At 55.2% G+C, this 14,717-nt stretch overlaps 1 protein-coding gene across 1 annotated transcript in view; it reads right to left on the bottom strand.

Annotated features, from left to right (window-relative positions):
* Positions 1 to 14,717, bottom strand: part of STAG3 (stromal antigen 3) — a 55,161-nt gene that overhangs the window by 19,996 nt on the left and 20,448 nt on the right. The window contains exons 7-18 of the mRNA XM_054005653.1: positions 11,866 to 12,017; positions 11,603 to 11,676; positions 11,285 to 11,408; positions 11,044 to 11,142; positions 10,705 to 10,784; positions 10,437 to 10,544; positions 10,037 to 10,136; positions 9,841 to 9,952; positions 9,635 to 9,738; positions 9,356 to 9,448; positions 8,987 to 9,076; positions 8,277 to 8,477 (exon numbers count right to left, since the gene is read on the bottom strand). Coding sequence (XP_053861628.1) covers positions 8,277 to 8,477; positions 8,987 to 9,076; positions 9,356 to 9,448; positions 9,635 to 9,738; positions 9,841 to 9,952; positions 10,037 to 10,136; positions 10,437 to 10,544; positions 10,705 to 10,784; positions 11,044 to 11,142; positions 11,285 to 11,408; positions 11,603 to 11,676; positions 11,866 to 12,017 — 1,337 coding nt within the window. The remainder of the gene's footprint in view (positions 1 to 8,276; positions 8,478 to 8,986; positions 9,077 to 9,355; positions 9,449 to 9,634; positions 9,739 to 9,840; positions 9,953 to 10,036; positions 10,137 to 10,436; positions 10,545 to 10,704; positions 10,785 to 11,043; positions 11,143 to 11,284; positions 11,409 to 11,602; positions 11,677 to 11,865; positions 12,018 to 14,717) is intronic.

Here is a 14,717-nt window from a genome sequence, read left to right as displayed (position 1 = left end):
GGTCTGCCAAATGGTCTTTGCATGCATTGGCCTGGATAGTTTTGATGAGCGACCCTGGATGGTCCTATTGGTGCCAGGATGTCCACCATACGGGTCCTCTGACACTACCACCTCCTCAACTGCAGGTTCATATTCCGTGCCCCCCTGTGCAGGAGTTCCTGGTGGGCACGGCTATCTATAGGGGGCGGCCCTGAGATGGAGGTGCCGCCTGCGCCTCGTTTGGGGAGGATGAGGAGGATGCTGGTGGGGGAACTGGGTCCTTCTGACTCCCTTGGTCCTCAGGGCCCTCCTGCCCTGCCTCTAGCTCTGTGCCAGCCACTCCAAGGTCTGGCTCAGGAACTGGGGTGGGTTCTGCAGGAGGAGGTGGGACTGCCGGCTCCTCTGCACCCCTAGGGGTGGAGCGACTGGCCACTGCCTCTGGCGCCCTAGTTTCAAACGCCACTGAGCGCGAGGCCTTGGACTGGGCACCCTTAACCTGGTGGTACGCCCACAGGATCCAAAATGGCCATTGCACTGGCCCGTGCCACTGTGCAGGCCATGGTTGGGGACAGGAGTCTTGGGGATGCCTGGCTACTGCTCCAGCTGCTCCCAGATCCTCTTGTAGCCCCGTCTGGGTCAGGATTCTGCTCCTTAGAGTGGTCCTCGTCCTCCAGCTGCACGATTCACTGGGGCTTGGTGACCTTCCCAATGCGTAACCCTCTCTTTTTGCACAGGATTAAAATGTCCTTCTTAAGGAGATGGTGATAGGCCATCACTCCGCTGTTCCCAAGTTGCTGTGGACTCACAGGCCTGTGCGCTCTCAGCTCCCCACGCTTTCTAGGAAGAACCCCTAGTGTGCCAGCCCTTCTCGTGGTCACCACCTCTCTCCCAGGGTCCAGCCGCAGACTCCTCCGCCCCGAGACTGTTCGCCGTAGTCCCCCCAGTTACTGCAACAGTCTTTCTCGCTGGTCACACACTCCCAGGGGTTAAGCGTAGCTCCTTCGCCCCCTGAAACCGCCCCTCTCTGAGCCTTCAGCACACCTGGTCCACGTTAATTCCCCTTCATTTTACTGTTCCCAGTCACTTACTACAGGATGCTCTGTCTACGTGGTGCAGTAGATCCCACCGCTACCACCAGTTGTCACGGAGTCACCGGGCGATGCTCTGGAACTGCTCCCTATGAAGCCAGTCAGGACTCTGGGGGAGCCTCCTCTCTCTGAGCGCACTGTCTCCAGGCCAAGAAGCTTACGCAGCTTCGACCTTCCTGGGTCTGACCTCGGAGCATTCACAGCAGCCCCTTCCACACCATGCGCTTCCCACAGCGAGTCCACACAGGCGGGGCTCCTGGGGAAGCCCGAGGGCCCTGCCCCCCAACTCCACAGTCAGACGTGACTCTCAGCCAGCCAGTAAAACAGAAGGTTTATTAGACGTCAGGAACATAGTCCAAAACAGAGCTTGTAGGTACAGGAAATAGGAGCCCTCAGTCAGGCCCATCTTGGGGCCAGGGCGGCCAGACCCCGGGTCTGGGCCTCCCTCTCTTTCCCCAGCCAGCTCCAAACTGAAACTCTCCAGCCCCTCCTCTGGCTTTTGTCTCTTTCCTGGGCCAGGAAGCCACCTGATCTCTTTGTTCTCCAACACTAGGGTTACCATATTTAAAAAATAAAAAAAGAGGACACTCCACAGGGCCCTGGCCCTACCCCTACCCCTTTCCCACCCCGGCCCCGCCCCAACTCCGCCCCTTCCCCGCAGTCCCCGCCCTAACTCCCCCTCCTCCCTCCCAGCCACGCGAAAAGGGCTGCCCAAGCGCTACTGGCTTCACCGTTTGCCGGGCAGCCTCCAGACCCTGTGCCCCTGGCCGGCGCTTCCCCAGCGCAGCTGGAGCCTGGGAGGGGAAGTGCCCGGCCGGCGGCTCAGGATCCGGAGGCATGGGGTCTGCCCGAAGCCAGTAGCGCTCAGGCAGCTCGGCTCTTAAACAGAGCTGAAGAGTCAGGGGAGGAGCACAGCAGCCGCAGGAGGGGAAGTGTCCAGCCAGAGGTATTTTTCCCGGACATGTTCGGCTTTTTGGCAATTCCCCCCGGACGGGGGTTTGATTACCAAAAAGCCAGACATGTCCGGGAAAAACCGGACGTATGGTAACCCTATCCAACACCTTCAGTTGGCACTTGCAGGGGAGGGGCCCAGGCCATCAGTTACCAGGAGACAGGGTGTCGGCCATTCTCTGTGCAAACGGCATCACGCTGGCCCTCTCGGGCTCTGCAACAATCATACACCTTGATCCCACCATCTAGATACTTAAGAAATGCATAGGGGAAACCAAGGCACCCACACAGTATTCAGAGAAAACATTAAGAATATTCCCACTTCGTCACAAGTGCCATGAAGGCGCCACTCCAGGGGGTTCCACAACCGACGCGGTGCTGCTGGGAGAAAAACTTTCCAACGGGCGTGCACGTGTTGCGCACACACCTAATTTGAATCGATATGAGCAAGCACTTGAAAAAGAAGCGCATTTCCCCAGCTTTCAAAGTAGCAGCCGTGTTAGTCTGTATCTGCAAAAAGAACAGGAGTACTTTTGGCACCTTAGAGCCTAACAAATTTATTTCAGCATAAGCTTTCGTGGGCTACAGCCAACTTCTTCAGATGCATAGAGTGAAACACACAGACAGAAGATATTTATACAGAGAACACGAAAAGGTGGAAGTACGCATACCAATTGTAAGAGGCCAATCAATTGAGATGAGCTATCAGTAGCAGCAGAAGAAAAAACTTTGAAGTGATAATCGAGATGACCCATAGAAGGTGTGAGGAGAACTTAACATGGGGGAAAAAAAATTCAATTAGTGTAATGACCCAACCATTCCCAGTCTCTGTTTAGACCTAAGTTAATTGTGTCTAATTTGCATATTAATTCGAGTTCAGCAGTCTCTCTTTGGAGTCTGTTTTTGAAGTTTTTTTGTTGCAAAACTGACACCTTCAAATCTGTCACTGAGTGATTAGAGAGGTTGAAGTGTTCTCCCACTGGTTTTTGAATGTTATGATTCCTGATGTCAGATTTGTGTCCATTTATTCTTTTGCAGAGAGACTGTCCGGTTTGGCCAATGTACATGGCAGAGGGGCATTGCTGGCACATGATGGGATATATCACATTGGTAGATGTGCAGGTGAATGAGCCCCTGATGGTGTGGCTGATGTGATTAGGTCCTATGATGGTGTCACTTGAATAGATATGAGGACAGAGCTGGCATCGGGCTTTGTTGCAAGGATAGGTTCCTGGGTTAGTGTTTTTGTTGTATGATGTGCGGTTACTGGTGAGTGTTTGCTTAAGGTTGGGAGGCTGTCTGTAAGCGAGGACTGGCCTGTCTCCCAAGATCTGTGAGAGTGAGGGATCATCTTTCAGGATAGGTTGTAGATCTTTGATGATGCGCTGGAGTGGTTTCAGTTGGGGGCTGAAGGTGGTGGCTAGTGGCGTTCTGTTATTTTCTTTGTTGGGCCTGTCCTGTAGTAGGTGGCTTCTGGGTACTCTTCTGGCTCTGTCAATCTGTTTTTTCACTTCAGCTGGTGAGTATTGTAGTTTTAAGAATGCTTGATAGAGATCTTGTAGGTGTTTCTCTCTCTCTGAGGGATTGGAGCAAATGTGGTTGTATTTTAGAGAACAAAGCTGGAGAACAAAGGACTGGAGGCGTATGAGGTGGGGGGACAAGTGTTGGCTGCTGGAAGGCGTCTGGGCTCTCAGCCGCAGTCTGACCCAGGAGGTCGGATGGACGGACAGACAGGGGTTCCCCACAGCGTGGCTGGGCTCTGAGCTACCCACAATGGACGATGCTTTAACCATTTCTCTAGACTCCCCTAAGCTTCCTGTGCTGTGTGCCATTTAACGAATAAACCCCACTGTTCGGACAGTGCTGTGAGAATGTCACTGCAAGCAGCGATTTCCCTACACCCCCCTGAATTTCCCCAACACCCCCGCCCCCCCAGTTTTGTGAATTAGTTACATGCAGTGTTGCCAATTTAGTGATTGTTTGGAAATCTGAATTGAAATTGAAGCATTCATACACACTTTAAAAGCATATAAAATGTATGATAAACTACGTGTATTTGAAAAAGTATAACAGATTTGAAAAGTATGAACATAGACTAGCTTCCTTCTACAGCTGTTGTTTTTATGACAATGTCAGTGCATTCATTTCGGTGATGTTGGCCAAATGATGATTTGTAAGCAAAGTCTAAATGAGCTCTCCCTGACAGCTAGTGATGAGCTGGGGCTGGGGGAAAGGCTTCAGGACCAGATTGTATTTACATTCACACCTAATCTACCTAGGTATCCAGCAAACAGAGCTGTGTTGCCCAAGTGATAGATTTTGGCTGGGGTTGGGTTACAAATCACTTGAATTGGGGGGGGGAGGGGGGATGAAATGTTGTTCTTATCGTATGAGTAAAGGGTGGTAGAACTGTACTTAGGGCTTGGCTACACTCAGGACTTCACAGCGCTGTGAGAGCTCTCACAACGCTGTATGTACTCTACCTCTCCGAGGGGAGTAGCTTGCAGCGCTGCACTCGCTGCGCTCGGGGGTGTTTTTTCACACCCCTGAGTGCAGCAAGTTCCAGCGCTGTACAGCGCCAGTGTAGCCAAAGCCTCTGCCTGTGCTGATTGAGGGCATCACAAGAGAGGGTGGGGACAGGTGTTTTGCTTGATGGTCTGCCTGAGTCACAAGTACTATTTGACCTGCCCCTCTCCACTGTTTAAAGACAGAGCTGATTAGGCTCCATAGTCAGTCTTTTGTTTTGTTAAATGACCACTACAGCTGAAATCACTGATAACCAGGTCTAAGTGGAAGAGAGGGCCCAGTCTGCACTACCAGCGAGGTTCCCCCACTGAGAGCTCCGCTGAAATCACTGTAAGCTGGGTGGAATCTCAAGAGACCTGCGAACAAACATGGCTGTGGCGTCATACTTTCTATTTAAGCAAGAGATACCACACACTAGAAACTGGAGGCCAATGTGCATTGTCACTTGTTCATCCTGAAGTTGAACACTGGTTCCGGACAAGACCAGCAAATGCTCATCTTTCTACAAGAAACTCAGATGACTGGCTAGAAGCATGTGGTGCAACAGTGAAAGACTCAACAGTTGAAAAAGTGAAGACCTCTCTCACCACATTCAAAAGATGTGGATACATGGCTGATGAATGCACCGATGCAAATGGGCAAGTATTAAGTCATTGCGTACGTTATCTTGATGTCCGTGGTAGGCCAGTAGATGCATTTCTAGATATTCAAGTTATAGAAGACACATTGGCTGCATCTGTGACAACCCACATCTCAGAAGACTTAAATGTAGACTTACAAGAGAGAGAATGGCAATAGTCTTCTCTGAACGTAGTAGCAAAAGTAATCCACCAGCCTCACTACTTAGATCCATCCCATCTTGGTAGATACTTTCCAAAGTCAGGAATAATGACTGGAGTAATTTTAAGACAACAGCCAAGGATCGCTCTTTGGTGAGCTTCCCAACGTGCAGTCCCCTCTGCTTGCACAGCTCGACCAGGTCCCTCTTAAGGTGATGGTTATATATCTTCCCGCTGGCCCCAAATTACTGTAGTTACTGTGGACTCACACACCTGTGTGCTCTCAGCTCCCCACGGTTTCCAGGAGGAACCCCTAGTGTGCCAGCCCTTCTCCAGGTCACCACCTCTCTCCCAGGGTCCAGCCGCAGACGACTCCACCCTGGAACTGCTCACCGCAGTCTACTGTTGAAACCACTTGGGTCATTAAACATTGCCATCCAGGCATCTGCTATAACAGTAGTAGATCTTTGTCCAGCAACAGAAGCTACATTTGGATCAATCAGAGAGCTACCCATTGAACAAGTACTGGACGAAGCAAAGACTTCAGTCCAGAAGTTGACTAATGAAGGCATTTATATTGAATTCTTAAGTGAAGAGGACAAGAAGTGTTTGTTAAGACACAAACTTGATTCTTAAAAATCTACAACAGTGACTTCTAGATTCTACTCAACCTCTACGTAGCTTTTACAGATCCCTGTCCTATAAAACACGGACAGTTGAGCGGAGTGAGGCACTACCAGCAGTGGGGCTGCCATGTGCTCAGGACAGAACAGAAAATTTGAACACAGAGTGGAAAATCATACGACAAATGAATGAAGATTTGACTTCAACTTCTTTTTTATCATTACTAGTGGCTGGACCCAATCTTTATGCTATGTTTCCTGGGATGAAAGAAGTAGGAATTCATCTCTTGCTACTCCCAGGAACAACAGCTAAAGCTGAGCGTTCTTTTTCATCATGGAATAGAATTTTGTGTTCTGAAAGAAGTCGCCTTCTGCCTGATCATGTGAATGAACTAATGAGCATATCAACTGAAGGAATGGAAGTACTGGACACACGAGAAGCCACCAAAGATGAACGCGTTGCATTCAAGAAGTTCATTAACAGAGTTATGCAAAATTATAACAAGAAACCAAGAAGGATGTAGACGTAATGCTTCATAGAAGACTTGAGTGGCCAACTTTAATTTGTGTGATGATTTCAAAACATGAGTTAAATCCAATAAAATGGTCATGAAACAGTTTTCAGTTTTACTATGGTGCCATACAGCCCACCTTCACCCTCACGGTCTCACCCCTCATCGGCCCTGACCCCCCGTAAATTCAAACACCCCCCCCCCCAATTTCAGTTCCTGGGGAAAACACTGACTGCAAGCACCAGGCAAGGGGGGTTAATCCCTGTAGAGTGGGCAAGAGTCTCCTTGGGACTTGCTAAACGGAACTCATAGGGGGGAGGGGAGAGGGGAAGTAGGGGGGCTGCAGGCCCAGAGGTCCAACCTAAGGAGGCGGCGAAGCCACATGGTTTCCACTGGAGGAAGGAGGAGACCCCTTGGGGGTCTGGCCCACTGAAGGATCTCTCCTAGAGACTGTTCTGCAGCTATGAATCCATGACACTGGTGGCCCCTGTGACAGTACCTCCCATAAGGCTTTATGGGAATATGACATAACTGGAATATGTTTTGTGCTGCCTCTGCTATGTAACATATCTCCGTAACGGTTATGGTCTACTATATCTATTCATCCTATTTGTACACATATATCATTTTGTACTTGAGGTTAAGAATATTGGCTGTAAACTTGCTTGATTTCTAAGTAAGCTTTGTGAGGCATTTGGTCAGCTTCTTTAGGAAGGAATTTGCAAGGTTAAGTACCCGATCAGGAAGCACTTGGGGAACAATGCATCTTGGAAGGCTCCAATCCACATAAGAAGTCTTCCTGGAGACATACAAGATACCATGTGGACAATGGCTTCTGCCTGCAAAGACTGAGAGTCATGCATGGACATGTGACTTGCCCAGGTGACTCCAAAACTCCATCTTGGAGCTGGACTTTGCATAGGAGTGAGGAGGGGGGTCTCCACCCACAAGAGAAAGTCTATTTAAACCCGTGGGAGACCCCTCCATTTTGTCTTCAGCCGGCTAAAGAAGGAGCCTCTCCACCCCTCAGGATACTTGAAGGAAACTGGAACAAAGGACAGTGACTGCAAGGGGTGTGAGTGATTGCTGGACCCAGGCTAAAAGGAGATTAGTCTGTAAAAGGGAGCATTCTGGAACTGGTGAGGATCTTATCTATATTCAGTTTGATTAGACATAGATTTGCGCATTTTATTTTATTTTGCTTGGTGACTTACTTTGTTCTGTTTGTTACTACTTGGAACCACTTAAATCCTACTTTCTGTATTTAATAAAATCACTTTTTACTTATTAACTCAGAGTATGTATTAATACCCTGGGGGAGCAAACAACTGTGCATCTCGCTCTATCAGTGTTATAGAGGGCGAACAATTTATGAGTTTACCCTGCATAAGCTTTATACAGATACAGGGTAAAACAGGGTATTTATTTGGGTTTAGACCCCATTGGAAGTTGGGCATCTGAGTGCTAAAGACAAGCACACTTCTGTGAGCTGTTTTCAGGTAAACCTGCTGCTTTGGGGCAAGGTATTCAGACCCTGGGTCTGTGTTGGAGCAGACGGGAGTGTCTGGCTCAGCAAGACAGGGGGCTGGAATCCTAAGCTGGCAGGGAAAACAGGAGCAGAGGTAGCCTTGGCACATCAGGTGGCAGCTCCCAAGGGGGTTTCTGTGATCCAACCCATCACAGCCCCCCACCCCCACAGAGAGATGCCCTCTCCACTCCCCTGCCTGGCTACTATTCCAGACCCGAGCACTCCCTGCAGTGACTTCCCCTTCCCATGGGGTCCCAACCCTAGCCCCTGGCCGCAGCCCCGGGAGGTACCTGGAGGAGCTCGGACACCTCCTGCTGGAACTTGTCAGCCAGCGTGTCCACAAGGCGACTGCGGGCCAAGTCCACGCGGCTGTAGAAGGTGAACTCTGGATTGCAGAGCACGTACAGCGCCCGGGCAGCAGCCTCCAGCACCTCCTGGCCAGTGTGTTTCTCCACCACCTCCCGCAGCTGGGCCAGCAGCTGCTCTAGGTACTGTGGGGAGAGAGGGTACGGGTGGGGCTGGGCAGAGGTGGGAGAGCTTCTGGGAAGGTGGTGGAGGGGAACAGGCAGGCTCTGGAGAAGGAAAAGGGGGATCCCCCAGCTCCTGCAGAGGGAGGAGAAGGAATCACAGGCTGTGACTCACTGTACCCCTGTCCAGGGGGACCCCCAGCACTACTTGCATCACTTGGAGGGGAGGGGTTCCCAGACAGCACAGTGCAACTCAGCCAGCACCTCAAAGGAAGCAGCTAATGGGGGTCCCCTCCTCCCCACCCCACATGCTCCTGTTCCCATGGCACTGCAGGCCCCAGAGCACCTGGGTTTCCCCTACTCCTGGACTGGCAGCTCTGGAGCTAAGACTTCTGGGTTCTATCCCTGGCTCTGGGAGGGATGTGGGGGGGCTGGGGCTGGGAGCCAGGACTCCTAGGCTCTGTCCCTGGCTATGGGAGGGACGTAGGGGGCTGGAGCTGGGAGCCAGGATAGCTAAGCCACACCCTCAGTACCTTCTCCAGCCGCCCACTGCTGTAGAGGCTGAGGTTGAAGTAGCGCGGAGCGGCCAGCAGGAGCGCCACCTTCTCCGCATCAGCTGAGAACTGCGGGAGCACAGCAGGTGTCACTCAAGCAGGGAGGCAGCAGGATGGGCAGAGATGCCCCCCCTTGAACCTCCCACGACCTACGACCTAGCTGGGAAGCCTCATAGCAGGATCCTCTAGATTATGGCACGTGAGACCCGGGGAAGGGCAAAGGCCAGACCCAGGGTTCCGGCTTCAACATGGCCCCCTCCCTCCCCAGCGCAGGTGAAGAGCAGAGGCAGGAAGGGGCCCAGGGCACACCTCTGGGAGGTTCCCTCCCTGCACCTCCCCTCCGTTTACCTTGGCCAGCAGCTGGGGCAGCAGCGGGATGAGGTACTGAGTGAGTTTCTCCCTGTCGTCCTCCTGGGCCTTCCGCTCCCGCGCTGAGAGCACCTGGGGCAGGGGATGGTGCTGTGAGAGGTGCAGCGTGCACACCTCCGGGCAGCTGCACGGGGACCCAGTTTACGTACCCCCTTGGGGGAGTGCTGATGTCTCCGGGCCCATGGGGACATGTCACCCAGAGCGACCCTGGGGGAGCTGATGGACTGCGCTCCCCTCCCTTCTCTTGGGCTCATTTACCTTCTTGCCAGGGCCCCTGCCAACGGGCGGCTTCCCCTCCGTGGCCTGACGCATGCTGGAGACCAGGATCTCGATCAGGGCGTTTTCCTGCTGGTCACCCCAGCCTGCTGGAGGGAGAGGGATTAGGAGCAGCCCCGAAGGCTGCCAGGCAGCTGTGACTCCCTTGCTGTCACCCCGTGCATTGCAGCCTCCCGTCCCTCACTCACCCTCCTCCGGGGACTCTTCCAGCAGCAGGTGCGTCAGGCCATCCCAGTCCTTCAGCAGGGGGGCAGCACAGTCCCACAAGCTGTCCACCAGGTACGCCGCATGCTCGTGGAGCTGGGGGAGGAAAGGGGAGACCTGGTGATACTAGCCCCCACACAGACTCCCCCACACTCCTCCCAGCCCCACTGTGCTCCTCACCTCACTCTCGATGAAGAAAGATAGCAGCAGCCTGAAGAAGTCCCTGCTCCCCCCACGGCGCCCCTTCTCCTTCCCGGCTTCCCAATCCAGGTCAAACTGCCTGCAAACCACACACACATTAGAGAGGGGAGAGCCAGGATGCCTGGGTTCTCTCCCCTGCTCTGGGAGGGGAGTGGGGGCTGGTGGGTTGGAGCAGGGGAGAGGGAATGTTGTATTTCAGCCACCTGCGAAAAGCACAGGCTGAGATTGCAAATTAAGGCCTGAAGGGAGGAGGGAGGTGAAACCCCTCTGAGTGAGGTGGTTGTGGGGGGAACCCCATACCCGGGAGGAGGAAGGTGTATATTTGTTGGGAGCCCCACGCCCCCTGCTGGCGGTGCTGTGACCGTGCTCACTCACTCACTTCTTGTAAAGAAACTCCCCGGCAGCAGCAGCCAGTGCCCGGTTGGAAGCATACACCACGGGGTAAACGGCCTCGCAGTCCTCATCTGTCAGCATCTCCTCCATGTTCCTGCTCACAGAGGGGGAGGGGCTCAGCCTGAGCAGGAAGAGGAGTCTCCAGCTGCCCCACACCATGAGGCTCACTACGTGCCCCTCCCAGCTTCCTTAAGTGCCCTGCACATGCCTGGCCTCCCCCCGTGTCCCCGCTTGGCTCCCAGCTCCATACTCACTGCAGAATCAGGGTCAGCAGCTTGATGGCCTCCACACCCACGTCGGGTTCTTTGTCCAGGACCATGGACACCATGCGACCCTGAGAGCCACCAAACGGAGAGTCACTCATGGGAGGGTAAGTGGGCCCCACAGGAGGGAGGTGTCCCAGGGCGTGCTGCAGGGGGACAGATGGGCAGCAGGGCAGGGCTCCCAGGAGGGGGCATCCCAGGGGCAGGCGGGCAGCAGGGCAGGGCTCCCCAGGAGGGGGGGGGTGTCCCAGGGGCAGGCGGGCGGCAGGGCAAGCTCCCGAGGAGGTGGGGTGTCCCAGGGGCAGACGGGCGTCAGGGCAGCGCACTCACCTTGAAGCGGCTGGTGAAGAGCTCCATGCGAGCAGCCATCTCCCGGCTGCGGTACAGCCCCTGCAGGGCCTTCAGGCACTTGAGCCGCACCTCCCGCTGCTGTGGGGATAGAGAGGCTGAGAGCCAGGCCAGCACCAGCGTCCGTCCCGTCCCTGCCCCACAGGCCAGAACCCCCCCTTTCGATCTCCCTGCTCCCCTCCAGCACCCAGGCCCCAGCCCTCGCCGGGCCCCTGCTCCCCACCTTGTCGTGCAGGGTCCAGCCAATGTATTTGAGGTAGCTGTCTGTCAGGAAAGAGGCGCTGTAGCTCTGCATCCAGTTCCCCATCTCCTCTATGCAGATGGCCCGGATCTCAGGCACCAGATCCCTGCCAGACAAGACATGCAGCATGCCCCTGCAGTGCCCGCCCCTCGTCCCTCCAGCATGCATGAGCCCCGTCCTGCCCGCAGCCTCACGTGCAGATGGCACACTGTCGTCCCAGGGCAAGACAGGGACGCCCTGCAGAGTCACACCCAGCTGGCGGGGCCCGCTCCTAGCCTGACCTCCCCTCCCCGCACTCACCTGTACCGATGCACAAAGACCCCTTTGAAGATGGCGTTCATCATGTTCTCGATCTCCTCCTGCTGTTCCTGGAGCTGAGACAGACACAGGCGTCAGCCACACCACTTCTGCGGGCTCTGCTCCTACCAGCCCACCAACCGCCCCCAGCACCACCATCCCCCACTCTGCCCCTACCATCCCATCCCCACCAGTCCAGCACTCCCTGGCACCATGCCCCCACCCCAGTGTCCCCTAGCGCTGCCCCTGCCAGCCCCTTCGCTCACCTCCCTGCGCTTCTCCAGCAGTGCCTCTAACTTGTCCGTGGCCCTGCGGCTTGGCCCCTTGCTCCTCTCGGCCTCATACTGCCGCTGGTTGTTGTCTTTGTGCAGGCTCACGCCCAGTGCCACCCTCACCAGCGATGTCATCAGCTTCATGGCTGGCAAAGAGCATGAAGTGAGCAAAAAGGGGGAGCTCTGCATGTACCCCCGTTACGGATCCCCAGGATCAGGGCTACGGCCCCCGCTTTGGAACGGTCTCTAGAAGGAACCCTTCAGTGTGTCAGACCCCCAAGGGGTCTCCCTCTTCTTTCAGGGGAAGCCAGGCGGTTTCACTGTGACACTCACACGCCGCTGTCAGAACAGCGGGGTTTATTCGTTAAGTGGCTGTGACGAACTGGGCCTGTTCTCACTGTGGTCTGTGAATGCTGACAGGGAAGTGTGGCTGAATAGTCTGCATTGGGGGATGGGAGACAGCCCGAGGGCGCATACCTAAGTGTGTAACACGAGAACCCAGGGAGGGGTTGAAGGCCAGGTGACTCCTTAGCCCGGGAAACTGAAAAAAGGCTGTGGGAGGGGTCGCTGAAGGCAGAGTGTGGGAAGCAGGCTGGAGAGATGGCTGGGGGGCAGAGATGGCTCTGACCTCCCAAGGGGGGCTGGGACCCCAAGATGGACCAAACTGAGGGGGTCCCAGTTGTCTGTGCCTGCAAGACCTGTCTTGGACTGTATTCCTGTCATCCAAATAAACCTTCTGCTTTACTGGCTGGCTGAGAGTCATGGTGAATCGCAGGAAGCCGGGGGTGCAGGGCCCTGAGTCCCCCAATACTCCGTGACAACTGGTGGCAGCGGTGGGATCTACTGCACCCCGTGGACGGCGCTTCCTGCAGTAAGTGACTGGGGAGCAGTAAAACGAAGGGGGATTGACGGGGACCAGGCGTGCTGAAGAGTGAGAGAGAGACGGTTATTACCCCTGGGAGTGTGTGACCAGCGAGAAGGACTTTTGCAGTAACAGGGTCCCCCGGGGGGATCGCAGCGAGTGGTCCCAGGGGCGGAGGAGTCTGCAGCTCGACCCTGGCAGAGAGGTGGTGACCTCGAGAAGGGCTGGCACACTAGGGGGCCCCCTGGGAACTGTGGGGAGCTGTGAGCACACAGGCCGGTGAGTGGCCAGCAGGAAGATGTATGCCAAGCGGCTTAAGAGCGACCTGGTGGAGCTGTGCAAGCAGAGGCGGCTGCGCATTGGGAGGCTCACCAAAGAACAGCTCATTGCCCAGCTGGAGGCGGAAGATCGCGCGAATGAACTGATCCCTGTGTCTCAGGGAAGCAGCCTGGCAAATGCAGCGCAGGCACCAGTGTCTGTCCCAGCTGGGAGTGGTCAGCCGGCTGCTGAGGGCTTCCCGAGACCCCTCCTTCCTATGCCTAGGGGAAGGGTGGGGAGGAGCCCAGCAAATACCGAAGGCGCCGTGACCCCCCCGGCCAGCAGGGGGTCCCCCCGGCGAAGCCCACCGGCCAGCAGAGGATCCTCCCGGCGGCGTTCGGCATCCGGGGAGCGGAATTGGCTGGAATGGGAGAAAGAGCTAAAACTGAGAGAGCTGGAGGATCGTGAACAACAGAGACAGCATGAAGAGAGACAGCGTCAGCATGAACGGGAGGAGAAAGAGAGACAGCATCAGCGTGAACGGGAGGAGAATGAGAGACAGCGTCAGCATGAAGAGAGACAGAGACAGGAGAATGAGAGACAGCGTCAGCATGACCTGGAACTGGCGAGATTGAAGGGCAGCGAACCCCCGGCTGCGGTGAGTGAGGGGGGACCCAGGACTGCACGGAGCTTTGATAAGTGCATCATGGCCCCATACAAGGAGGGGGAGGACATGGATGACTTCCTGGAGGCCTTTGAGACGGCCTGCGAGCTGCACCGTGTGGACCCAGCGGACAGACTCCGGGTCCTTACCCCCTTACTGGACCCCAAATCCGTGGCATTGTACCGCCAACTGGGAGAGGCAGAGAAAGGGGACTACGAACTATTCAAAAGGGCCCTGCTACGAGAGTTTGGGCTGACTCCTGAGATGTACCGGGAAAGGTTCCGGAGTCAAGATAAAACCCCTGAGATCTCATATCTGCAACTAGCCGCCCGCATGGAGAGATACGCCAGCAAGTGGGCTGGTGGGGCCCAGACGAAGGAGGACCTGATTAAACTGCTGGTACTGGAGCAACTGTATGACCGGTGCCCATCCGACCTGAGGCTGTGGTTGGTGGACAGAAAGCCAGAGAACCCGCGACACGCCGGGCAGCTGGCTGATGAGTTTGTAAAGAGCCGGTCAGGAGATAAAAGGGAGGAGTCCCAAAGGAACAGTCCCACCACAACGCAGAGAGAGAGTCACCATGGGACCTCCCCGTGGGAAAATACAGAAAAAACCCATCAGAGGGGAGCATCCGGCATCAGGACCATCCGACCTACTCAAGGGGACCCATGGGACATGGGCTGCTACCACTGTGGCCAAAAGGGCCACATACAGGCCCAGTGCCCTAGGCTCAGGGACAGACTGAGCAGACCGAACCCACAGAGGGTTAACTGGGTAGAGACCCAGCCCGGCGAAAGGCAGCATTCCCAGGGAAGAGGGGCTGGCAGAGTACCACCTGCTAAGGAGGGAGGAGAGCTCCAGGCCAGCTCCTCTAGGGGGCTGGATGCTCCAGACTCAGGGTTTTTGGTTTATATGGTAGGCGCGGGGCTGTCCCTCCGGAGAGAGTACCTTGTTCCCCTGGAGGTGGATGGGAGGAAGGTCAATGGATACTGGGATACGGGCGCAGAGGTGACGCTGGCCCGGCCCGAGGTGGTGGCCCCAGATCAGGTGGTGCCCAACACC

Source organism: Malaclemys terrapin, chromosome 15 (genome assembly GCF_027887155.1).
Source record: "Malaclemys terrapin pileata isolate rMalTer1 chromosome 15, rMalTer1.hap1, whole genome shotgun sequence".
NCBI lineage: Eukaryota > Metazoa > Chordata > Testudines > Emydidae > Malaclemys > Malaclemys terrapin.
Note: the sequence above shows the minus strand (reverse complement) of the source record. Positions and strands in the feature narration are given on the sequence as shown.